Raw genomic sequence first — 27,281 nt, 5'->3', positions numbered from 1 at the left:
ATATTGTGACAGGATTTCTCTCTACCTTATATTCTCTCTCCACATTAAATAGTGAGCAGGGTCTGTCACTGAACCCAGAGCTCACTGTTCTGGCAATCTGATTATGCAGCTTGCTCTGGGGACTCTCTGACTTTGCCTCTTTATACTGGTATTACTTAGTTTTACACCCACCCAACTTTTTAACTGGGCTCTGGGGATTTAAGCTTCAGTCTTCATGTTTGTGTGACAGGTACTTTTCCTGCCGATCCATCTTGTCAACTTTTTTATAGCCAGTAAGTAAGTTTGGAAATTCCTCCTAGAGGCCTTTGATTTGGAAACTATTGTGTGTGACTGTCAGCTAAATTATTAGCAAAACAGGTTATCAAACATTACATTAGAATCATCCCTGGGAGGAGAAATGGTATAATTACAATATCAAAAAATATATATAATTTTAAAATCCCTAAAGCTTATGTACATTCTTGGTGTCTAGAAAGGAAACAAACTACTGGGAACGGAACCTAGGGTCTCACAAGTGCCTAGCATGCACTCTGCATTGAGTGAGCTGCATCCTTATTGGAAGGGACCATCTTAGAAATTAACCTCAAAAAAAGAAAGAAAAGAAAAGAAACTAACCTCTATGTTGTAAAATTCTGATCCTATTTTACATGGATATGGAGATGACATGTAGGATAGTAGAAGGGCTTAAAGCAGGACCCACCAATCTTTTTTCATTGTTTGTTTTGTTTGAGACAAGATCTCATCATGTAGCCCTGGCTGGCCTGGTATTTACTATATAGCCCAGGGTGGCCTCAAACTCACAAAGATCCTCCTGCCTCTGCCTCCCGAGTGCTGGGACTAAAGATGTGTGCCACCACACCTGGCAGAAATCACCAATCTTAAAACTCCCCCAGAAATTTCTGCGAGACCTTCGTACCTAACTTTGGACACAAACTTTGCTTCCAGGGCTGGTTACACTGAGGAAGGGCTGAAGAACACACAGAACAAAGGTTGAGGCTATGGACCGGGAAAGCCCTGTGGATCCCCATGTCCTGCTGAGTCCATCTGATAAACTTGCATGGGGAGCATGAGGAACCACAGATGAGGAGCAGTTCTGTCCTCAGGGAATGAGCAGCAGAACCAAAGCTCTGCCTGCCAGAACGTGCTGAGCACACAAATGGACATTGGCCACAGCACAAGAGTCTCCAGTCCTGCAACCCACTGCTGCAGCACCCAGCCCGGGGAAAGGAGACCCTCTGCCTCATGACAATGCTTGGGAAGCCCACCTGCTACAACTACAGCCACAGAGAGCCAGGTTACCACCACTAGAAAGCTAACAGTGACTGTAACCAGCAACCAGCAACTGACAATCTCCCTATCTAGACCATAGTCAAACATGAAGCGTTAGCCAGTCACACAAGGCCATGTGGCTTTGGCTGCTTTCAAACAGGATACGCCTGAGCCATTGTCACCCCCATGATGCTCTCCCACTCCTCTGCTTGCCTTTAACTCTTCCAAGACACAGATGTAAGGGGCCGATCCAAATACATAGACTTTGCTGTCTATCTGATCAGGTCCGTAGAAGGGCTGAGGCTAAACCCTGACTCACAGCTCAAAGGTGTATCTTTACTTTACTGTAATAAAGTTCACAGCTCTGCCCCTTGGTACCAACTGCCCTCACACCTCATTCATCAGGAGCGCCCAGTTAGTCAGCTCTTCACAGGAAAAAAGTGGGTGACCACCTGCCCATCCCGAGATGGAGTAAGAAAGGCCTCTGGCTTCCTCCTTCACACGCCCAGTTCCCACACAGAAACTACAAGCCCATTCCAAAGATTTTTGACAGAAATACCCAGCTAGCTCTAGCTGTAATTTGAGTTACGAACTTGATTTCCACTAATGTCATAATATCTATTAAAAGAGACAGGGTGGTTACCAGAATCATCTGGGAAGGGCCAGGAATTTGTGTGCTTGAAATCCCCTGTGGCAAATTGATAGCCGTTCTGGTTAGAGTCAGTCTGTGTGTGAGAGCCTACAGCCTTCTGGGGTGCTTCTGGGAACCTGGTGTACATGCTGCACACCCTAATGTTGGCAATATGAAAGGTGAAACTGACCTGTACTATATACTTCTACCTAAGAAACCATTAGAAGGACCAAGTAGACGCTCTCCCACAGCCTCCCCAGGCCCCCCACAATTCCCCTCCAAGAACCCCCAGCTACACAACAGTTACACTTCATCAAATGAGTTAAGAGGGCCAAATACAGACCTCGAGATATAGATGTACCTATATTTAAAGTAGATTCCTTTCTAAAATTTTAACTCAACCAGACAATGTGCACACACACCTGTAATCCCAGCCCTTGGGAGGCTAAGCAGGAGGATCCTACGTTCAAGACCTATTTGAACTACATAGGAAGACTCTTTCTAAAATAAAAACAAGAAGCCAGGTGGTAGAGGCACACACCTTTAATTCCAGCACTCAAGAGGCAGAGGCCAGGAGGATCTCTGTGAATTCGAGGCCAGCCTGGTTTACAAAGCTACACAGAGAAACCCTGTCTAAAAAAAAAAAAAAAAAAAAAAAAAAAAAAAAAAGAAAAGAAAAGAAAAAGAAATAAAGAAGGAAAGAAAGAAAGAAAGAAAGAAAGAAAGAAAACCAACAACAACAACCAAGCAAAGTTGGACATAATTGGACATGCTGGTGCTTGCCTTGAACCCCTGCACTCGGGAGGCAGAGGCAGGTGGATCTGTAAGTTCTAGGCCAGCCCAAAGTTATAGAATAAAATTGTTTAAAAAAGAAAAAGAGTACATTTCTGATGTATCATTCACTCATTCACTGCATAAAATGATAATACCACAGGGAGGTGAATAACCTAATTACCTTGGCCTAAACAGTCCACGTTGTCTACATACATCAAAACAGGACTTTGTGCTCCAGACATGTTCATAATTGTGTTCATTAACAAAATAATATTAATAAAAATATAAAAGAGACTATAAAGTGTCTCCTTTGCATTTTGTACTGATGATACTTTGGAATAATATTTTGGAAATGTTATGTTAAATAAAAATACTACTCAAAAAAAACTAGACGCCTCTGGTGTTTCCATTGGCTTTGTCTTCTGCAGATCCAAGCCATGAACAATGCCAGAAACTCAGCCAAGCATCGTCTGCGCCTTCATGACCACAGAACTCTGGCACTCTCCTTCTTTGAACAACTCACAATATTTTTAATTAAAATATTATTGAACTTGAGGAATAGGAATGACACAGTTACATATGTGGGACTGGATGTCCTCGGCAGCTATCGGATGACATCTGAGCACCTGCGAGCCCACCACATACTGATGGGTGTAAACAAACTGTGCCTAAGTCAGTCACTACTTTACCCCAAAGACAACAGTTAGGTTTTCATATAACCATTTATTCATTGCCAATCATTCTCAATTATTATTTTAGAAACCAAAGCTAGACAGTTATCTATTTCCCTACTTTAAAAAAAAAAAAGTGAACTCTGGTCATCTCAGTGCATGTGGGTTCAGTGGTTCAGTTCCTTGCTCCAAACACAGCAAGGAGTCTGCCCATATTCCTCCCACGTGTTCCTCCACACATGGATGACGACAAGAAGTAAATGGAGGCTGCAGAAGGGAACGAAAGTGAAAAGGAGCCCACCACCAGCCCTGCACTCTGCTGAGAAGTTCTGCATGCTAACCTAGGCCTTCCCCACATCACCCCAAACTTCTCGGTGTACTAGAAGGCCTTGGCTCTATGGTGTCATGCTAGGGGCCTCATAGTACTCTGGACCCTCATTAAAGTAACAGGGCAAGATCCTGGACATCAAGTCCTGTGACTAAGGACTGGCTGATTTGGAATGAGAAGAATAGAAAGGACCCTTCCTGTGCCCCAGTGCTGACACATGGGCAAGAGGGGGGTGACCAGGAAGCTCCAGGCTCGAGCTCACTTTTCACCCACTGGCTGCACACTCACTCTGACAAGGTACAGGAGTGTGGGGAACATCAGGGCAGAGGAGTGAAGTTTCCACATGTTTGGCCATCATCCCCTGGGCCTGTGGACAGCAGGGCTGTCTTCCCGCAGTTGGACTTACCTATCACTCCCAGCTTGACTGGGAACATCAGTGCAATCCCGATGGGGAGGCCGATCACATAATACCCGATGGCGTTAACGATGGCTCCAACCTTCTGCTTTCCAGTGCCCCTCAGAACACCACCACAGGTACACTGTGGGCGGGTGACATCTATCAGTAAGAATACAGCTGGTGCTTCTAAAGACACCACCTCCCAGGCCTAGAAAGTGTCTCTGTGGACCTCAGACCCCCTCTGTGATAAAGCTTTGTAGAAGCAGCCATAATAAGAATCAAAAGTTCCCCTAGGTCATGCTAGCCCCTCTTCCCACTTGAAATTTAGCATAATCAGAAGAAATCACTTATGCAGACATGGAAGTGTGTAGGGAAATCAGCCTCAATACTCACAGCAAGACTTTCAAAGAGGTGGGACACAGCATAAATGGGGACCACTTGAGCCACCAAGTGCACAATGTCTCTGTTGGGAAAACAGAGCATGTGGTAATTAATTGGTGAGAAAAGAGGGGCCAAAGAGATGGCTCAGTGGTTAAGAACACTTGTTCTTGCAAAGGATCCAGGTTCAATTGCCAGCACCCACATGGCAGCTCACAACTGCCTCTGACTCCAGTTCAAGTTCAAGAGCTTCTTCTGGCTTCCAAGTGGCACACAGACACACATGCAGGCAAACATCCATAGGCATAGAAAAATGAATTGAAGGGCATGGGTTCCAGGAGAGGAGGCCCCACATGCACCCTAGCTCAACAAGGCTTGAGCTGCCCTGGTCCTGGTATGGTCTCCCACAGCAGTCCAAGTGGGGACAAGTCTATCATTGTGTGACACAGAAACCAGTTTTCTAATATAATATAGTCCATAGCTTTTTTTCGGGGGTTATGCAATCATTTAATCATTAAAAATCCAATGACATCCATCTACCCACCAAAAAACAAAGCTTAGATCACATTGTCACTCTCCTTTTGACACAATTCCCTAGGCACTTGTTGCATGCACATCTCAAGAGCTGTCTGAGCGATGCATTACAGAGCAAGCATGCACGTGCTATCTGCATGGAGTGCAACTCAGTGGCAGAGAATCTGCCTAGCATGCATGAAGCCCTGTGTTTGGTCCTGGCACCATCAAACATTAAATGCTCTTCCCAGTCAATCAAGTATCCCGGGGTTCTCACTTCTAGAAATGGGCTCCACCCATAATGCTTCAGATTTGGATTTTAGTGCTTACATGTAAAGGGAAAGAAGAAAAATGCTACCAGGAGAAGCACCCTCAGAGGCACTGATTAGAAAAACAAACAAATAAAAACAAACAAAAAAACTGTCTGGCAATGGATATCTGCTAAGTGAATGAATAAAGAATCCAGCATGGAACTAGATGGCCTTTTTCTTCCCTCAAACCAGCACAGGAATACAGATGTCTGTTAAAATAAAGCTTTGGACAGGAAATATGAGCAACAAGTCCAATGACCACTGCCTCTCTGGCCACACCATGACTGCCCTGTCCCCACAGATGACAATTCTTACAACTCCTGTGTTTGTCTGATGCTCATGAAAATAGAAACAAATACAATGGCTATGACGAGACTTCCCTTGCTCCTTACACATGCCCCCTTCTACAACGCCTGCTAGGGCTTTTTCTGTCTATGAATGGCATTCTCTTTTCTAGTCCACTGAGATATACTCTCAGTATGGTGCTGATCAACCCTGTCTACTAAAATGTCATCTTGAGTTTTAATTTATTTTCCTTCCTTCCTACCTTGGGATCAGGGGAGTGGTGTTGTACAGACTAAAGCAGGGCTTCTATGTACATACTAGATACATGCTCTCCCACTGAGCCGCACACCCCGGCCCTTACCTTGGACTTTTAAATAGATAAGTAACTCATTTTTGCAGGACCAAGGGTCAAAGGTCAAACCAGGGCTTCAAGTTTATGAAGCACTGAGCTGTATCTTTGCCCTATTTGGGGTTTCTAGATCAGTTTTGGTGACTGGTCTTCTTTGCTTGACAAGAAATAGTTTCCTTTTCTTTCTTTGAAAGATTAAACATCATTAGAATGATCTATATTTTAATGTTTTGAAAACTTTCTCCCTTGGAATCTTCTGGAGTCAGTGATGGTGGGGTGTAGATTTTAAAACAGGTTTCTCTTATTTCTTATAAAGAAACCACTTTATTTAGATCTTCAGTCTTCTCTAGGGTAAATTTTGATCTTCTCTGGGGTAAATTTTGATCAACTCCGTTTCTAAAGAAGTATTTTTTCTTGTGGTTTTCTTTGTCCTCCTTTTGTTCTGTTTGTTGACACAGGGCCTCTCTACACAGCCTTAAACCCCTGCCATGGGGAATAGTCAGTGCAGACTATTTGCACTTCTGGCTAGAACTGGGGGAACCTGACCTCAGGTTTCCTCTCTCAGGTTGCCAGTGCTTTGCCTGCTCTTGTGGCCCTGCCCTGGGGTCTCTCCTTTGCATATCTCCTGGAGCTTCTTGTTGGCTTCCTCAGCCCACTCCTCCAGCAGGGGGCGAGCCCTAACCCCAGTTCTTGACACCGATCTGCTTGAATGCCGTTTTAAAGAGAATCCCCAGGGTGACCCCACACTGACCCAAGTGTTCAGTAGCATGATCTTCTCCTCCAGCAACCTGGAGGATAGTTCCAGTTCTCTCTGCAGAGGCTTTACACCCCGGATTCCTGGGTAGGGAGGGGACGGCTCCCTCCAGCTTCTGCCTCTACTCTCACAGCCCCTGAAAGCAGTGCCAGCTCCCGTTTGGCCGTCTGGCTGCAAGGTCTCCAACCTGAAATCCACAGTGCACCGCCCCTCCACAGAATTCACATGGTGGAAGCCACAGGAAGTCTCTCATACATCCGAGCCTAAACCCCGCCCCCCCCCATCTAATTCCATGGCCAGCCTTTGAGAAAGAAAAACATAGAGCTGTTTATGGTTGCCTTCCTCGGCTACCCTAAAGAGAGTAATCTGTAAAAGGATGGCTGAGGCTGAGGAAGTGTCAGCCTCCCATCCAAAGACAAAAGAGACGCCAGTGAGGAGGAAACTGAGGCAGCTGTATCTATTCCAAGCTTTTTTAATCCACGAAGGAAAAGCCAGTTTGCAATTTGTGACTACTGATAAAGGCTTCCCAAGCATCAAGTGTCTGTATGACATTTCTATATAGTAAGAACATCCGAGCTAGCCTTCCTGAGGAAGACAAAAACTGTGCAGAGAACAGAATGGATGTGTTTGTTTTTCAGCCATTAGTTCAGTGCTATGATTTCTAAGACAGCTCACTGGTGAGATCTTTTTAAAAACTTTAAACTGTGTGACAAGCCTATTCTAAAACTCTAAAAACCAAGCAGTTTGGCAGAGCTGAGATACCACAGTGACTTGTCACTAGGTTGAGCATCCCTATCACTTCCCCAAGACCAAAGTGCTTTAGATTTCAGATATATCCAGATGTTGGGATATTTGCATAGACATTACGAACTACCATGGGGAGGAGACTTAAGTCTATACATAAAATTCATTTCTGTTTCACATTGCCAGGGGTACATGCCCCCATCCCTGGGCTAGCTAGCAGCCATCTGGGCAGTCTTCTGGCAGCCCAGCAGGCTCAAGCCTGAAAGCTAACTGAAAATAATGGTGCAGCGATGCAGAAGGAGAATTCGGGCTGAGTAAGAAGAGGTGCGTCAGGGTCCTCCAGAGAACTCCGGAAGTGGCTGGTCTGTTTCAACAAGCATCTCCAAAGACAGACCTGCACACCTGATTGTGAACCTTTTGGTGGGCTCAGGGTTCTTCCCCACCTCTCCAGGTTTGACCGCTCTTCTTCAATTATCCCTATTGTTGACCCTGTTTTCATACCGACATTTAGCCAGTACCCTACATATTTGGGCTTCTAAGTACAGGGTCATTGGAATTCAATGGAGGAGGAAGAGACAACGGCCATGGGACAGACTCACCTGAGACAGAGGCCCCCAGCACATTGGACCTCCTTGGCAGGAGCTCAGTTGAGCGAGCCTGCAGTTGAGCAACTGCAGGCAGGGTACTTGTTCTTGCCTCGGCCTCCAAGACACCAACCACTCCATGCTTCAGGTGAGGACCTGATTGTCCCCGCAAAAGTTTAGAGCCCTGCAATGTCAAGACCACTCAAGGCCCCATAGAGCTATTGCTCTGGAGATGTGCAGAGCTGTACGTGGCTCAGACCTGACCTGTGCTGCCAGGGGCAGTTCTCAGTTGTATCTTAAAGCCTTTGGGAGCTCTGAATCACAATGCTTCTCGGAGCTGTACCAGCCCTTGACTAGCATCAATCTATTTTAAGTTGTTTCATCCCATTTAATATTGTTAATCCTGAACTGACAAACGCACCTCATATTTATATTATGATGGTGCTCAGATATTGAAGCATTTCTTTTTTTAATTAGGAAAATAGGATGTCCGACTAACCTGCAAATGTGGCAGGCAAAAATTCTACCACTAAACAGCCAATGCAAAGTCTGTCTATAAATGTAAACAGTGGTATGGAAGACTTTAAAAAAGAAAAAAAATACATGAGGGTTCAGGAGATGGCACAAGCCTGATGACCTGAGTTCAAACCTCAGAGCCCATGTGGTAGAAGGAGAGGAAAGTATTGGCTCCCACAAGTTGTCCTCTGACCTCCCTTTCTCTCTCCCCACCCCCATATATATATATATAATATATATATATATATTATGTATTATATATATTATATTATATATATACACACACATACACACACACAAAGTAATTTGAAGCAATTTTAAAAATTCATAACTATCATGTCCATCAAAAGCATACTGTCACCACCAATTCCACGAACTTCAGATTCAAATTACAAATTGTTTCTCCAGCTCAGCAATCACGATCTTCTCAAGTGAGTTAGTGATGTTTCTGGTCTTGCAAATAACTTGGAACACCTCACCAAGATGCAGCTATTCCGGATCCCACATGTCAAGAAAATCCCAGCACTCACCGGTCAGTAGTGAAAATGTAGCCCACAAGATCCTTACAGCCTAGCAGCAGGGCACAGAAGGTCACAGCAAAGAGCACTGGGGGTAAAGCAGCAGAAGAAATGGTACAGTGAACAGGGAGGTCACAGAAAGTAGGGAGGCAGGTTGCCCCATGCCCAGCCTGCATGCACCTGGAGCCCTGGCTAAGGGGCATAAGCACCTGTGACTATCAAGGAAATTGCCGAGGACTTCTTGGCCTGTTCAACATTTCCGGCACCCAAGGCATTTCCCACCCGGACATTGGCAGCCACACTGATGCCTGCAGGGACCTAAAATGAAAGAAAAATACAGTAAAACTTTACATTGAGACACCACACAGAGACTAGGCTGGTGCTTCACACCTCACTGGCAAAATGGATCCCAGGGGCTCTGAAGGCTCTTTGCAACAGTCCTTTGGCCTAGCTAGAAGCCCATGACTAATGAGGAACCTCTATCTCCAAGGTAGGATTCTCAAAATACATTAGGCTCTTCTGAAGGATTTCCAATCTCTGCTTTGGGAGGGAGGACCCCACGCAATTACAGTTGTCCTCTGGGATGTAGGGACCAGTATGCAGGATGGACTGACCAGAGTCCACTCTAGTGTCTGAAAGACAAAGCAGAAATGTTGCTAAAGAAAATATCAGGGGGTTCTGAAGCCAAACTGCCTGGATTCAACTCCTGACATGTCTGCACTTATTACTAACCTCTGATGTTTCATTCTATCTGTACAAAGACACTCATAATGGAGACTTTACAGAGCGCACATGGCCAGTGTCTCACACATAGAGAATATTCAATAAACATTTTCCATTAATATCTATATCACTTGAGTAGTCACTTGGGATAACTATGGTGAGGGTTAGAGGGAATCTAATGCCCAAAGTAAGGAACATAGAAAACACAGTAGATTGCATTCCCACCTTCAAGGTTGTCACTACAGTGACAAACAGATTTTCCAACAATTTCTATATGGAAAGGGTGAGACAGGAACATGACATGAAGAAAGCTACCAGCAACGATTTGACCACATACCCCAAGTTAATGCCCATGTGATGTGTCTCCTGACATGGTGCCCTAAGAGGGACACACATGTCTTATAGAATTCCCTCCTCAAGTGGAGAGTCCTGACTTAGGATGAAACAGCTATAACACTGAGGGAAAATGTCACTGTCAAGAGAAACAAAGAAAGGTCAAGGTCCTGTTCCCAATTAAAGGACATTAATGATTAAAGGACATTAACAGGATGTGTCTCCTGTATGCCAGAGGGGAAAGTTACAGAGAACATCATTAGAACCTGTAAATGTTGCCCTATGTGCAACTGGTGCAGCTATGGAGAAGGGGTACAGCCTTATTTTAATTGGGGAGAAATGTGAATGTACTTTCATGGGCCTGTAGACAACAGAGGACAAGAGATGCACAAAGCATATATAGAGACTTGTAAGCATTTATCTTTTTATCTTTTTCCCCCAGTCAAAATTTCTATGTGTAACAGCCCTGGCTGTCTTGGAACTCAGAGATCCACCTGCCTCTGTTTCCCAAGTGCTGGGATTAAAGGCATGTTACACCACTCCCAGCAGTGGAAGTATTTATCTTTTGTTTTGTTTTCCGGACAGGAAAAAAATCCAGAAGTCACATAAAAAATATTTGGGTATCCTGGGGGTATCCTGAGGTGCTGTTGATCTTATTAAAATAGTATAAATTAAATATCAGGCAGTAGAAGACTGGCTTAGAGTTAATGGACTCATAGACTTCAAGCATTGATAAATGTACTTAATTAACATTACTAAAATGTGAGATGTAAGTAAAATATAAAAACATGAAGTACAGGTTAAAAAAACGTCTTCCACAGGCAGTAAAAATAAAACTATATGCCCCCAAGGGGTAGAGGTAGAGCATTGACCTAGGCATGCTTAGATCCCCAGGGGGAAAAAAACCAACCAACCAAAAACCAAAGGTGTGTGTATGCCCTGTGTATTTTAAATATAAACAATGGAGGGTAGAATGTCAGTTGCCTGAGTCCTTCTCTAAACAATAAATATCCCTTTCTCTGAAGAAAAACTTTCTTCTTTTGCACGGTGCTGGAGATGAGCCTTAAGCATGCTGGGTATACTTTATTACAAGGCCATAGCCTAGTCCCTTCTTTAGCTTTCTGTCTGAAGCAGAACAAGCTATCAAAGAGAGCCCTTCAGAGTAACACAAAGTGACAGAAAGGCCTCTAACCACATATTTTCTAGCATGCAAGAGTCTGCTTCACTTTTAAGGGTGAGCAACCTTCCACTGTGAGCATACGCATACTTGGTCCGCCCATCCCCCCACTGGTGAGCAGACATCCAGGCAGCGCCCCTTAACTACAGCCAGTAGCACCTCTGTGAACATGGTATGCACATGGCTGTCCAAGTCCCTGTTTCCCATTCCTCTGAGTCTCCCCCAGGAGATAATCATACATGGCACAGTGTGTTCAGAGATGGAACCAGAATGTAGCTGACCTTGGTGACCAGACCTCCATTCCATACCACTGCTCCCCAGGGCATTGCACTGGGACAGTGTGGGAACAGGGTCAACTGCTTTAGGTCAGAGCTGGGCCAGAAACAGAATGAGCAGATCTTTGGGGGTTTTTGCCTACTCCACCCCCTTCTGCTTACAGGGAGACCTGACCATACCAGGCATAAAGGGCCTATCCAGGATCCAAGATGACTTTGTGGGAGAAGGGGACAGGGATCAAACCCAGGACCTCATGAGTACTAGGCAAACACTCTACCACTGAGCAATTATCACTGTTTTTCTCTTTTATTGTGAGAAATTATCTTATTCCTTAGTGAAGTCCAGCCTTGAGCTTGTGACTCCCTGGCTTCACCCTCTGAGCAACTGGAATTGTATGTCCATATCACCAGTCCCTGCTCCAGGGTGACATTTTATGTCCAGGAACCATCTCATACAGTATTACTTAATACCACCAATGCCTTTTGTTCATTGTGGGACTCTTAGGGTAGAAAACAGGACACAAGCCGGGCGGTGGTTGTGTGCATGTGTGCACCTTTAATCCCAGCACTAAGGAGGCAGAAGCAGGCAGACCTCTGTGAGTTCGAGATCAGCCTGGTCTATAAGAGCTAATTCCAGGACAGCCTCCAAAGCCACAGAGAACCCCTATCTCAAAACCACCACCCCTGGAAAAAAAGAAAAAGAAAACAGGATACCTTTACCACAGCCACACAACAGGGTCTTGAACACTTACCATGTACACAATGATAGCCAATTCATAGGTGATGGATTGGGCTCCCAGCTCCACCATGCCAAGGATACCTGGTGAAGACAGGCAGCTGATGCCTTGCCCCAGCCCAGACTGTTCCCATTAGCCGGTTCCCACCAGTCATCCTATGTGTATACACACCACTTAGGAAGCTGCCGATCTCATAGGCCCACCACTCGATGCACAGCATGAGCATGCTGGGGATGGCCAGTTGCAGGAAGGAGGACCAGTCATGCAGACACTCCCAGGACCACCCTGCAGGTACAGCAGATAGGTTTCCAATATGTCTAGCCTTCGGGCAAAAACCACAGCCCAATGGAAAGGTAGTCCTTACCTCCCCAGGTGGCTTGATGTAGTTTTCTCCAGAGGATGTAGAAGAACAGGAGAATGGCCAAGGCAAACTGGGAGATGGTGTTGGCTATCGCTGAGCCCCTGGGAAGACCAGCAGCTGTGGGTGGACACTGTGCTCCACCCTCTCCACCCTGGCTCGGAGAGCAGGAGAGCCATGCACCCCTCACTGTGCCCTCCTCCTCCACCACAGGCCCTGAGGTTACTCCTGTTTAGGGCAGTATCCCCTTCTCTCTGATAGCATTTCCAAAGGGCATAAGAAGGCCACACCCACACCAGCTAAACTGCCCTCTTCCCCCTGAAAAAGGCTAATACAGTCCTCCCTGCCCACGAGGAAGCCAAACTCACATCACCCCTAGATGCAGCTGATAGAGAAACAGATAGTTGGCCAGGGCATTGATAAGGTTGGCTGCTATGCCAGTCACAATCTGCGGCAGAACAATACCCTGGAATGAGGGGACACAGACATGGCATTCACCATTACATGCTGAAGCACCAGGGGACTTGGGCATAGCAGGAAGTCAGTGGGAGATGCCTCTCTCCTGACCACCCTCCCCTCCCCTCTGGGTCCTCCTCTTTGCTGTTGTAAGTAGAGGCAGCTCTGGCCTCCAATGGGTAGGAGGTGAGAAGCCAGTGGGGAGGAAACAAAAGCAGAGATTCTCCCTGCTCTGTGCAGACTGGCAGGAATTAGCAGAGGGGAAGGTGGCATTTGAGAGAGGTTGGAGATAAACTATACTTTCTCCACCAAAACTGAAATTCAGAAGCTGGACCAAAGACATTGTGAAACTGTTTTTTTTTTTGTTGTTGTTGTTGTTGTTTTTTTTTTTTTTTCTGAAATGGAGAGTGGACTCCTTCATAGCAGACTCTGAGAAGCGGGGTGGGGGTGGGGTGGGGGAGTGGGGGAATGCCCTCCCTTCTTCATGCCTCACATTAAGACAAGGGACTGGAGAGATGGCTCAGTAGCTAAACCATGCTCTTCCAGAAGACACAGGTCCAAATCCTTTCACTCTTCTGCTGTGGGCCTGTGTTCCCTGTCTTTCCTCTTCTCCCTTTCTAACTAGTGTCTTCTTCCAGGGGAATATGTTCCTCCAAACAAGCACTATGCTAAGGCTAAAGCGTCTCCCAGAGCCCACGGCCTGGTCTCCAGAGCCCACCCGTCACCATGGATCCTGCTCCTTTGGGGCCATTCTTCCTTCTTATTAAACCAATGTCAACCCACCATTTTCATAATTTTTATCTCTGTACCACAAATTAGTTTGTTTTCTACCAACCCAGTCCCCTGTAGAGATAGCACTTTCTAGCAGACCAGCCAGCCTGCTCCTCTTAAGCCAGTGGGTGCTGTGTCTCCTGGGCTGTAGCAGTCTGACCACACTCAGCTTTCCTGCCTAGTGGCTGGTGCCTGGCACCTGCTATCTGGGAACACTTCCCTCCCAGACCTCAGGGCTACACTGGTCCACCATAATTTGGATCACATCCCCCAGTTCCTCTCAGCTACAATTCTCTACCTCCAGGTCCTTCCCTCAGCCTCAGCTTTTGGACACGTCCTGCTCACTCTCGTCCTTCCTGCATTCATGAGATAGGTCACCACAATAGCGGGAGACGGAAAGACAAGCAGGAGCCACTGTGACATGTGGAGGATTCTACCTGGTTCATACAAGAGTCTAGACAGAGAAGGGACACCCTGGAGACCACCTGTGTTCAACTAGTTCAAGTATATAATGCTAACGTTAATAAAGTATCCAGTAAATGGGAAAGTTCTCTACCTCTTTCCACCCCTCATTCATGCATCCCTATTACACATGCTAGAGGAAGCCTGCCTGTGCGATGGAGATCTGTGACCAGTTTCTCCTTTACTGGGATTTTTCTAGAAGGTCCACAATCCTAAATCACACACCATCCTCATAAACCCATCCCCAGTAGGTCAGGGTCATCATTCGCAGAGCCATTGGCAATGCCCATGTATGAAGAGTCTTGACTATTCTCTGTTATCAATACAATTTGAGCTTTTACACCCTCTACCCCAGAAAGAGGAGCTTTCAGACAAACTGAGAAGAGGTGTGGACGCCCTAGACCCAGCCAAGCCACTGTGACCCTCAGCCCTTTACAGAGAGCAGACAGGCCTGTACCAGGAAAGAGCCAAAGAACACAGAGATGCTAATCTCAGCATTGCCAGTGGCAATATTTCCATGTGGGAATTGGATACAAATTTTCAGAGCCAAGAATAATGCTTCATTCACTCCTTGATGTCACTTAAGAGATCTCTCCACATCAAAGCCCTGTGTGCACAAGCCTGAAATCATCTTGCAGTGACCTCAGCAGGCCAGTTCCCTCCACCGTCTCCTTGATTCTATCATTCCCACCCCCCCAAAGGAAAGAGGGAAGTCCACATTACCTGGTTGAGCAAGTATTTAACTTGTAATGTATAAAGAAAGGCTGCCTACAAGAGAGCAAGGGGGTAGAGTTAGTTCTGCAGCCTGACCCATACATCAGAGATCTGGGTGTCATAGCAGGTTCATCCCACAGCCACCCTGGCTGCCCTCCACTCCACACAGCCTCATTTAAACCTGGGGCAAGTAGTGTCTGTGGTCCAAGGGCTTCACACACCTTCTATATGAATGAACATAGTCCAAATAGTGCCTGCCCTGGTAGGATGTGGATGTCTCCTACGGGTTCATATGTTTAGGCACGTGGTCCTCAGGTAGCCAGGCTGTTTGGGGGAAGCTGTGAAATGTTTGGGAGATATGGGGTCATGGGTTCTGCCTGGCCAGATTACAGACCTGAACTCCTACTTCCTGGGGAGCCATTGAGCTATATATAAGCAAGCATTCTTGGTCTCCTGGGGTCACTAAGGAGCCAATCACACCATCATGAGACTATGAGCTAAAAGTAAGTCCTTTTCTAAGTTGTTTCTGTTAGGTATTTTGTCCCAACAGCAAAAGAGGTACACCCCAACTCCCTGTCAGGCAAAAGAAAGTACTGTCTCCTGGAGTGGACACTGACCTCCTAGCATAGCCCAGCTCTCATCTTATTTGGTGGGGTAACAAAACCATATTTAAGTGGCTTTATGGGGTAGGCTTGAGGGTATAACTCAGGGATAGAGTACTCTTTTAGCATGCAAGGCACTAGGCTCCATCCCCTGGAATATAAAGATAAAAAATAAAGTAAAACATTTTATAATGAACTAAGAAGTACAATGGCAATTATGAGGGCAAATGGCTACCACTGGGGCAGACTGAGTCCCTCAAATTCACACACAGAAGCCCTATCCCCACATGCAACTGGATTTAGAGGGTGATTGAATAAATCAAAATGAGGACACTGGGCTAGGACTCTAATCCAATAGGATCAGTGTGTTTATTACATTTTAATGATTTATTTATTCTTATTCTATGTGCGCTGGTGCTTTTGATTACATGTGTGTCTGTATGAAGGTGTCAGATCCCCTGGAGTTATGGACAGTTGTGGGTGCTGGGAATTAAAGCCAAGTCCTCTGGAAAAGCAGCCAGTGCTCTTAACTGCTGAGCCATCTCTCCAGCCCCAATTGTAAGTTTATAAGAAGAAACATCCATGTTATATGGGAACAAAAACAGACACTTGCAAACCAAGGGGGAAACCACTGAGACCCACACCGTGATCTTGGACTTCTAGCCTTCAGAACTGTGAGGAAATAAATTTCTGCAAACATCCAGCCCTCTATCCAATTTCGCTTTGACAGTTCATTGACTACCTACAACTTGTTATTAAATGTTAACATACAGCTGTCTAAAGGTCAAAGTAATACTCTTGAGAGATCTGACATGGACAAGACTTTACCCCTTAAAAACACATTCTGAACTCCTCTGCTGGATGCCCCAAGGATATACCAGGGACAAGAAGTCAAGGCAGTGACTCCCATCCTAGAGTTTCTTTTGTTGTTTGAGAGACAAATGCTTGTGTGTCCTTACGGGACATAATTAAAAGCGCACTTCAATGATGAGCCAATGTCACGTGTGAGAATTACATCAGACTGAGCTCATGACATCCCAGCCACTTTCCACCCAAAAAAAATGAGTCCCTGACCCCTTGAAAACTCACAGGAAGCGCTGGGATGAAGATCATGACATAGGTCTGGGTGAGCCTACACAACAGAAAATAGTGAAGATGATGACAGAGGCCACCTCTCCCTGGAAGAGGCAGGACGAAACGGTGGACCCTGCGGCAGCGTTCTTGATTCTTCCTAAATAAATGAACTTCGGCACTTGGAGCAAATGGGAAACTACAAAACCAAACCCACCACCTTGCATCCCTGTTCACCTTCCTGCTTCTTCTGATCTAAGGGTCTAGGGCAGGGATTCTAAGCTCACACTGCAGTTGGACAGTCCCTGGCTATGGAAGCTGCCCAGGGCACCACAAGCTGTCTCTCAATATTCCTGGTTCCCAAGCCCCTCTACCCAATGAGATATCCAGGCATGTGTTCAGCTATTGTCAAATGCCTGTGAGTTCAGAACTATTGGCACGTGGCAAGTGCTTTTCAAAGGTCTCAATCAGTTAAGCCAGTGGGTCTCAAACATGGCAACTCAGGTATGGAAGATTTGAAATTACTGATGTATAGGCCTCACCTGTGCCAGTTAAGGACCTGGGTTTATGAGGCCCAGAGGCCTGGAGAATTATCTATAATACCACAGTGATTTTAATACCAACTGTGGTCAGAAATCACTAAGTATTAAGCCACAGACTGCCATCCCAATGGGAAGATGTTGGTGAATGAAATTCCACTCCAAACTCCCAACCCTGGAAGCCAGTAATGAGAGGGAATCCAGGTCTCACAAGCCAGATATAGAAAGTATCAGTGCCTGAGGAGGACCATCCAAGCAGCTTGAGCTTATCCTGGTGTGATTTCCTGGCCTCTGTCACCCAGAGGCTGAGTATGGGTGATCTTGAATGCCCTTCCCCCAACCTTGCCTTACCTGGACACATCTGGGTCCTGCTTGAAGAGCAGTAGAATGAGTTCAGTGTTGATGAAGAGTGCCCAGCAGGGGAAGCAGCAGAGGAGCAGGATGAGTATCCCCCTCTGAAGGATAACCCCCACATGCTTCAAGTTCTGGCTCCCGAATGTCTGGCACACAAACACATTAAACAGAAGCAGCACATCCCGGCTGTCCCTCAGAAGCCCTCAGTCATGCCTCATAAGAAAGCAGGTGGCTTGGCTGTTCTCTCTAAGGAAAGATGGTGTGGCTGATTGAGAGCTGGGCTGGCTGCACTGCCCAGCATCACAGAAATATACTACACAGGACCCAAGTGTCAAAAGACTCATTCAGTTCTAGAATGCCATCAGGTTTGCATCACCTGGAAGCTTGTTAGAAATGCAGATACTTGGGCCTGACTCCAGACCTGCTATAGCAGGAATTGGGCCAAAGGCCAGCAGTGTGGGGCGCCAGCTCCTACCAACTTACAGAAGCCAGAGTGCGCCCATGTCTCTCAGCCTCTCATCAGCTATAGAGGGGAACACACACCAGTGGGACGGCCAAGTACCAATGGCCCTCTGCCTAAGATGGACTGCTTAACTTTTCCACTCCAAGTTGGTACAAAAGAAATGCACACATGGTAGAAACCAACCTTGACGTTTTACATTGGATCCATCCCTAGGATAGTGATACAGGGTCTGATCCTCTCATTCAATGCTGGACAGCACAGGAGCCACAGCTCTCACTCAGTTATGGATCATGGGAGACCAAGCTGTGTTCCATGCAGCTGAGCCGGGATGTCCACTAGGTGAGGGGGACTCGATGCATTTTCATCTTAGGGTATTTTCCATTTAGAATGCATCTATCTAGATGTAACCCATCATGGTCAAAGAGCATCATATGCAAACTGGAATACCACACTCCTGGAGGATGCTGAACATTCACCCACAGCCCTGGGTGGGGACCTCCAGATAGCACTGGTGCAGACTTAGTTACAGATGCCCACGGCCACACCAGACTCCAACATGAAAGTTATAGGAGGGGCTTTTACACAGGTCCCCTGTTTGATCAAAAGCAGACATGCAGAACAACACTTCTTGCTAGGGCTGAAAGAACCCTAGCCACACTTCAAAGGTGGTGGCAGGGAAAACCAGAGTCTGTGATTGGCAAAACAGAGCAGCAGGAGCTTGCTGCTCTGAGTTCCTCATCTGTGTGTGCACATGCATTCCTCTTTCTAGGCCAAAGAGAAGATGTATAGAGTCACTGAGAATGGGTATGTCCATTTACCTGGGAGATGAGGGTGTCACATGCGGAAGACAAGCCATGCCCCACTGAAATGCCGGTGACATTGATAACCTGGAAGAGAACAGAGAGTGAGTTAAAGGAGTCCCGTTCTTTGTTCCTATAGATCAGAACCATGGTGTGGACCAACCTTCTCCTAGAGCACCTGCTCAGATCACTTGGGTCAGCTAGAACCACATGCAAAAGCTCGGAGAGGACACCAAAATCTCAGGCCAGAGATCATAGCACAGCTTTTTGAAGACTTAGCTGTCTTGCTCTCCAACTCCAGAGCAGCTCCTAAAGGAATATGGTGTGACACAGCAGTTTTGGGGTGAGCCTCCACACCTGAGACTAGGACCAGCTAAGGGTCTATAATCCAAAACTCCACAATCCAGAATGTTCAGAAATCTGAAACGTTAGCACCAGTATGACAAAGCACAGCGTCTCAGATCTGGGAGCAATTTGGTTTCGGAGTTTCAGATTAGGTATGTTCAACCAGTTAAAATGAGCCAATAGTCTGAGATGCACACAGGAATTTGAGACACTTCTATCCACATTTCAGACGAGGGTCGTTTCTCCAGGGTGGCCCCTGACTCACAGGAAGGACACAGACGCAAATACATAGTCAAAGTGCTGGCTGGAGACTTATTTACAGACTCATTTGTCTTCACTAGAATCAGCAACTAGCATCGAAGGGATCTCAGGCTACTGCCTCACTGAATCTGTAGCCAAGGTTCAATGGAACAATGGCTGAGCTCAGCCTGGTGAGAGAACTGGCTTGTCACAAGACCTCAGCCAATAGAAACCTGCGTGAGGCTTACCTGCACATGCTTCCATATTGCCTCAGATTTTCAAATAAGGAATTGTGGTATTGCTCAATGGTAGAGGGTTTGCCTAGAGACAAGGCAAGTAGAGACAGGGTAGGACAAGGAGAAGGATATGAAGAACAGGAGTATACCCTGCAAAAGAGCCAGAGTCCATGTTTAAAGAAACACATGACTAACTAAACCAAATAAGTTGATGGGACTCTTGACCTTGCATGGCCAGTTACCAATCCCTAGCTTATCACCTTGTCGTTAGGGATTACATACACTGAAAAGAGAATTTGGGATGCCTCCCAATTTCAGATTTGGAGACTGGTTTGGATCTGGACCCTCCCATTCCATTTCTGAATTAGGGTTTCCATTTGTATTGGAAATGCTGGTGCATGGGTAAGATGGCACCTCCTGAGTTCAGGAAACTTCAAGGCACCTATCCAATTCCCTTTTCCCACATTCATACTCTGAGCTCCAGGGATCACATACCAGATGATATGTTAACTGAGATAATGCCTTCCAAAGATGGCTTCATCTAACTCACTAGGCCGGGCAATCTGCAAGATCACCCTAAAAAGGATAATTCCTAAGGCTGCAGCCCCGCTGACATCCTAACTCTATCCAAGTGAAACCTGTTTCAGACTCCTGACCTCCAGCACTGTAAGGAAACATACAGCATGATTAAGCCGCTGGCTATGGTTGTTTGTCACAGCAGCATGAGGCACACAGCAGACAGCTCTGTGAGCCTTTGTGGAAAGTCTTATACGTACTGCAATTGCCAGGGTAACTGCATCCAGCTCCAGCTTGCCCAGGTGGCCACAGAATACGGAGCTTATGAAACTGATCAGGAACATCATCAGCTGGGCCAAAAACTAGAAAGAGAGAAGAGGGGTCAGGATGAGCACCCATCATCACAAAGCAAGGGAAAGCATGGAGCTGCCCAGACAGTACCCCAGGGAAAGAAACATGGACACTGCTGACCCATGTGAACAAACACATGATTTCAATATAGCATCCAATATGTGTGCTGGCCAGTTTTAGGTTGATTTGACACAAGATAGACTCATTTGGGAAGAGCAAGTGACTCTATTGAGAAAATGCCCCCACCAGAATGGCCTGTGGGGCGTTTTCTTGATTAATGATTGATGTGGGAGGGCCCAGCTCACTATGGGCAGTACCACCCCTGGGCTGGTGGTCCTGGATGCTATAAGAAAGCAGGTTGAGCATTCCATGAGAGCAAGCCAGTAAGCAACATCCCTCAATGGTTTCTGCTTTAGTCTCTGCCTCCGGGTTCCTGCACAGTCCATTTATGATGGACTGTGATGTGGAAATATGAGTGGAAATGAACCTTTTCCTCCATTAGTGTTTCTTATGGCCATGTTGTTTATCACAACAGCAGGAAAGGAGCTAATACAGAGATTGGTACCAAGGAATGGACTGTGGCGGTGAAGAACCTGAGTGTGTTTCCTAGAGCAAAGTGGAAGACTTGGGGACTCCAGACTAATCATTATGGAGTCCAACCCTCTGGAACCATAAACCACAATAAACTCTTTCTTCTATGAACTGCCTTGGTCTTGGTGTCTTATCAGAACAGAAAGTAATTAACACAAGGACTGAGGCACAAGTGAGATCACCCAACTAGACAGCAGAGGAATCTGGGACTTGACATGACAAGCTCCTGCTTTATCCAGTACCTCTAATTCTCTACGATGGCTCAGCTATGAGGGCAAATACATCTTCAGCCACTAAGCCTTGCAGCCCTGCATTCCGGTGACTACTATGACTTCCTCCACAATGCTGTGTCTCTGACACAAGGGCCTAGGAATTTGAGCTAAATTCAGGTAATTCATGTGGTTACCCAGTCTCCATGCTGAAGCTTCCCTGGGAGCATGCCAATAACTTTGCTCACTACCCAGCCTGGTACTGAACATAGCCAGTACCTGCAGGAGCAGCACTCTGGAGCAGCAGTTTGTTGATTCCCCGGCTCTTGGTTGCAAGGTTTTGAGTGAGCACTTGGCCTCCGATGTAAATCACCTGCAGATATTCAAAATGTTTCCTGGCCTATCTCAGCATACTGATTCAGGAGGTTTGTGGGGCTGAAGAATCTGTATTTCTATGTTTTCTGTACCTCTGTGCCTTGCAAAGATGCATATGGCCAATGGTCATACTTTGAGGATACCCGAGACATTTTAGAGCTATGCTGCTGGAAGGTGTGTTGCTTCTAGACACGGACTGGTTCTCCCATATAGTTCAAAGGCTGTTATGTGAACTGAAGTGGGCATAGCTCAGACAGAACCAAATATATCCCAGAAATTACCAGAGTAGGGGCAGGGTGCAGCTCTGTAGGGGAGTGTGTAGGTCTCTCCTTTCTCCTTGTCTACAGATAGTGCTGTTTTCCAGCAGCCACAATACACAGCCTGGTAGCAAGACCCTTCCTGCCTTGTAATTTAAGATAGGAGAAGGGGGTAAGGTGTGCCTGGGGCCTGGTACTTGGAGGGAGAGCAAGTAACAGCCTGCTCAGTGGACTGTGCAGGAACTGTAGAAGGTCCTCGCTCATTCCCTCCCACAGTGGCCTGCAGGTCTTAGCAACAACAGGTCAGCACAGCCATCATCCAGGACATTCGTGTTCGTACACTCGAGGAAACTCGGCCCAGAGTCACCTGACTCAACTCAGACCACAGCAGTATCTTTGAAGTGTACAGTGAATTTGGAATCCCAGCTCTGTGGTTCCCAGTCTGAGTTCTCTCCACCACTCAACCTTGGAAGCCATAACACAGACAGAAAAGATGTGGACAGTGTAATAACACAGCTGAGCACTTCTCCATAGAGAACTAAAGCACACCAACCTCCCCACAGGGGACCTTAAGTAACTAAAAGTAGGGGTGGCAGCTCGGCCTGTGTTCTTTACTTGGAACTAGATTCCTGCCTACTCTGCACATAGGCATGTTAATCACTTACAGATTTCTGGCTAAGAACCAGACATACCTAACCCATCTTATCTCCTTGAAGAATGAAGGCACAAAGATAAGGACAACTAAGGCATCTTATCAGCTTCCACAATGCCCTGCTGCAGGACACCTGGAAATCTCCAGTCATGTTCTAACCCTTCAGTCATCTTGGATCCCAAAAACAACAGAGCCTCATGGACAAATCACTCGTGATGGGGTTACCTCTCACGTGATAGTAATTACCCCTAAAGGAAACTGGAGTGCCCCTCCCTAAATGCAGGAGTAACCATCTTATGGAATCAGCAGCTTGTCCTCTCAAATGATGGTGTCTCCAGAGCTACATGGCAGAACCAGGACTGAAAAACAAACAGCCATACCAGTGTATGATAACAGCCATGTCTCCATGACCCTAGTGCAGTGTTTCCTCTGGACCAGTGTGTGATACCCGCCATGTCTCCATGACCCTAGTGTAGTGTTTCCTCTGGACCAGTGTGTGATAACAGCCATGTCTCCATGACCCTAGTGTAGTGTTTCCTCTGGACCAGTGTGTGATAACAGCCATGTCTCCATGACCCTAGTATAGTGTTTCCTCTGGACCAGTGTGTGATAACAGTGATGTCTCCATGACCCTAGTGTAGTGTTTCCTCTGGACCAGTGTGTGATAACAGTGATGTCTCCATGACCCTAGTGCAGTGTTTCCTCTGGACCAGTGTGTGATAACAGCCATGTCTCCATGACCCTAGTGTAGTGTTTCCTCTGGACCAGTGTGTGATAACAGTGATGTCTCCATGACCCTAGTGCAGTGTTTCCTCTGGACCAGTGTGTGATAACAGCCATGTCTCCATGACTCTAGTGCAGTGTTTCCTCTGGACCAGTGTGTGATAACAGTGGTGTCTCCATGATCTATTGATTCCTCTGTTGAAATGGAAAGTTCAACAGTGCCCAGAAGCTGGACTGAGATGCAGAAGTTGGAGAAGATCCCAAGAGGGGTTAAATTGAACTCAAAGCTGCATTAAGAACTTTCCAGGCAGAGAAGGGCAGTAAATGTGAGGCAAGGAGGTTGAGGCTGGGCCTCTGAATGGAGGTGGGCTGGGTAGAAAGGTGAAAATGAGGGAAGGCATGACAGCTAAGCAGGGGCTAGATAGCAGGACGGAGTTCAGGGCTTAAGCATGGCGCTTACTGTTTTGATCCACACACTAGGTAAAGGAGGGCAGTGGCTCCACAGCGAACATGTTGGCAAAGGGCACTGGAGAAGATTCAGTGAATGAGAAAGTGAAAATTCTGCCAGCCTGTCAGATGACTCAGCCAAACCACCTGAGTTCAGTACCTGAGACCCACATGGTAGAAGGAGAGAAATCCTGCAAGTTGTCCTCTGATCTCCATCAGTGTGCAATGGCATCCCTGCACCCCCCCCATGCACACAAACAATAAGTAAGTAAATAAATAAATAAATGTAAAGAGAAAGAAAGAGGGCAGATGCTCAGAGTAGGTTAGTTCAGACACCCTACCTACTTACAGTGGAGCCTGGGAGAATAGGGCAGTAGACAATAAGCATGGCTCTCAGGAAATAGGAGATGCCTGGCAGCTGGGCACAGAGTTGGAGGAACCAAGAAGGGGTCCATGCACAATTACAAGAGACTATGCTGATTGAGACAGAGATCTTTTTGTTGGTTTGTTCTCCAACCCCTCTAATACAGCTGAGGCACAAGAATTAAACACTTCATTATTTTTTGTTAGATTTGTTGTCATCATCTTACATCAAATTCCCCACCATTACTTCAGCACTAGCAGTCCAGTTCATCGATACTCTGGTCCATAGGCTGATCCAAGGTCATAAAGGCAGGTGGATAATCATATAAATACCAAACTTGCAGGAGATAAACACCTGAACTTTGCCTAAGTATTAAAAGCATTTACACAAACTTTCCAGGCAGCTGTATTTAAAATGTTTTCAGTTAGGAAAAACAGTGGCACCCAACAATACACCTATGCTCAAGGCAGCACGCCAACATGCCATAACATGCACATTCCCAACTGCCTTTGGCAAGATTCAAGCTGTTTTTATACGACATGAGTGTTAATCTTGCCTTCTGGCATCACTGACAATCAAGGCTTCCTGCCACTTACTTTCTCATCCCCACTCTCCCTTTGGTCCTCTTTTCCATAGCTGGGATGATGCAGGACCATTATGATGCTTGGGACTGGAGATTCTATCAGCCAGCATATTTGTAGCATCACACCCCCAAACACACATACCTACTAAGGAAGCCTTGTTTTAGGGTTCAGGATCAAAGGCCTGGAAAGAGCCTACAGAAGGTCTCAAAATGTGCCTCCAGGTCTGGCTTTCCACCAGAAAACACTAGACCAATACGTGGGGGGAGCTGTCCAAAGTTCTTATCCACACACCGACTAGGGGCAGAAACTAGTTAAAGCCTCATCCCAGATTTTTCCTACTACTCTACCATCAAAACAAACCCATGGAAAAAGTGAGGAAAGCCAAAACAAGTGTAGGGCATGGAGGCAGACGAGCTGCCCCATGAGAATGCTGCTCGGTGACTAGATACCAGCACAGACTCTAGATTCAGAAACAGCCCACGTCAACAGGTGATTTGCCACTATCTGAGAAGAGGCCCCACCTGCTTCAGCCAAATCTCTCGTCAAGATGACACTCCACTGTCACTGCACAAGACAAATTAATCAATCCACAGGAGGACTGGAGAGAGACACTATTAAAAGCAAAAAGGGAATCAATACTTTCACAAGTAGACCATCAAAGCTGCCTTACAGACAAGTTCCTGGTTAACTTACACAACAGTAACAGAATCACTTCACATTAGTAACAACTGACAAGAACTTGTTCCACTTCAAGGTTTAATTGAGAAATAACCAAGTCAGGCAAACATGCAAGTTCAGATTATAAACAAGCCAGTTGTGGTGGGACAGAAATCTTGATGGCACTCTTGCAAAGCAGCCATTGGGTCACCTGGCTGTTCCTACAAGCTGAGATTTCCCTGTTTTCTTTCTGTTGGTCTTAGTGTTCTTTTTCTTCCTTCCTTCCTTTCTTTTCCCCACTACAATGAATATGCATCGTATTGGTAAGAAACCAATGGCATACATGTTCCCATGCAGGAAAAGGAGCCAGCCCCCTCTATCCCTCTATCAGTCTAATGCTGGGAACCCTGTCTCTAGAAGAAGGCAGGAGCTCCAGACACTGCTGTATTTTTCCTTTTTGGATTTATAAAGCATGAGCTCATTTTGTAGCCCAGGATGGCCTTGAACTCCTGGGTGACTGACCCTTCTGCCCCAGTTTCCCCAAAACCACTGAGATTCAGGCCACAGTTACAGTACTTGGCTCTTAGAAAGCCTTCCTGACAGCAACTCAGTGAGAATAAGTTGAGGTAAAGCTAGCCACTCTTCACTTTCTGGAGAGGAGAGAGCAGAACTGCTCTGTGTTCATGGGCTGTTCCCTAACACACCTGGGAAGATCCAAGCAGGGACTTGAACTCCAGGTCTGAAGACTGAACACCAGCCGCTCTTGTCCACAGAGGGCGTGAGCCCCTCTCCTCTGGTGGACCTGCAGCTAATGAGTTTGCCCTCGGCTTTGTTCTTGATGCTCTACACCCTACTCAGGACTCAGGAGCTCCAATCTTGGTGCTTGAATGTCTGCCTTTTGGCCAATACTATGTTCGCTCAGACACTCTGGCATGTTCTTTTGGCTAAAGAAGTGGCTTTCTCGCCTTTGAGGACTGGAAAACCCCAAAGAGGCAGAGAACAGGCACCTGTGATGGGGTTCTGTGTAAAACCACATAGGTTTTACAAAACAGTGGTAAGGAGACCTAGCCTAATGTGTAAAGCAAACTGATGAGAACACTCCACCCCAAAGAGAACTGCATTAAAAACCCTGGTTTTGAGCGCAGTGCTTGGTGGGGAGGGAAGCTGGCACAGGATGCCTCTGCGTTAGACATTGGCACTAGATTCCAAGGTGACACTTCATCTTCCTGCCCCATGCCTCTGCCCCGGGTTGATTCTATAGACGCCCGTCCCTGTAGGTTTCACAGTTTGCAAAGAAACGAAGTCTGAGTGTTCCTACTTTCAGAAACCTCTGGCTTCAGGGTGCATGCAGAGGCGCACTAGGCTCTCCACACTGGCGCAACTGAGGCTTGCCGCCAGCTCTCCCAGTTCCCAACCCTACCAAGTCAGACGGACCTGCCCGCAGCCGAGGCCACCTGACTCACCGCAGGACCCGCCAGGACCAGGAGCGCCCGCAGCTCCTGCTGGAAGCCGGACAGCAGCAGGCGCAGCCCACGGCGCTCGGACACAGCGTCCGCACCTCCCGGCACGGGAGCAGACTCTTCCGGGAGCTCCATGTGGCCTTCGTGCTGCGGGAGCTCAGACTGGGCGCGGGGACCCACAGGTCTGGCCAATTCCAGTCCCCGCCCTCCGCCGCCTCCCCCAAGCCCGCCCAGCGCTGGCTGGATGAGTCGCAGTCTCTATGACCTTGGACCCCCCTTGCCCCTGCAACTCAGAGGTCCGTGCTTCTCCAAAGACCGGTGCACAAACTTCAGTACAGAGAAGTTTGCAAAAGTGCTGGAAGAGAACGTGGTCGCTGCCTAGGGGCACTTTCAGAAGTTTGCAGCTTGGAAAGATGT

The 27,281-nt window shown here is 46.7% G+C and overlaps 1 protein-coding gene across 1 annotated transcript in view; it reads right to left on the bottom strand.

Moving 5' to 3' along the window:
• Positions 1–27,021, bottom strand: part of LOC127219171 (multidrug and toxin extrusion protein 1) — a 32,817-nt gene extending 5,796 nt beyond the window's left edge. Inside the window, exons 1-14 of the mRNA XM_051180473.1 lie at positions 26,868–27,021; positions 20,455–20,556; positions 18,876–18,944; positions 17,592–17,740; positions 16,720–16,762; positions 15,038–15,082; positions 12,994–13,091; positions 12,632–12,729; positions 12,439–12,552; positions 12,283–12,350; positions 9,232–9,340; positions 9,035–9,110; positions 4,464–4,533; positions 4,080–4,212 (exon numbers count right to left, since the gene is read on the bottom strand). Of these exons, the coding sequence (XP_051036430.1) occupies positions 4,080–4,212; positions 4,464–4,533; positions 9,035–9,110; positions 9,232–9,340; positions 12,283–12,350; positions 12,439–12,552; positions 12,632–12,729; positions 12,994–13,091; positions 15,038–15,082; positions 16,720–16,762; positions 17,592–17,740; positions 18,876–18,944; positions 20,455–20,556; positions 26,868–26,999 (1,306 nt within the window). The 5' untranslated portion in view covers positions 27,000–27,021. The remainder of the gene's footprint in view (positions 1–4,079; positions 4,213–4,463; positions 4,534–9,034; positions 9,111–9,231; positions 9,341–12,282; positions 12,351–12,438; positions 12,553–12,631; positions 12,730–12,993; positions 13,092–15,037; positions 15,083–16,719; positions 16,763–17,591; positions 17,741–18,875; positions 18,945–20,454; positions 20,557–26,867) is intronic.
• Positions 27,022–27,281: the final 260 nt, after the last annotated feature.

The sequence above is a fragment of the Phodopus roborovskii genome, unplaced genomic scaffold (assembly GCF_943737965.1).
Source record: "Phodopus roborovskii unplaced genomic scaffold, PHOROB, whole genome shotgun sequence".
Classification (NCBI taxonomy): domain Eukaryota; kingdom Metazoa; phylum Chordata; class Mammalia; order Rodentia; family Cricetidae; genus Phodopus; species Phodopus roborovskii.
This window is presented reverse-complemented; position numbering and strand designations above follow the sequence as displayed.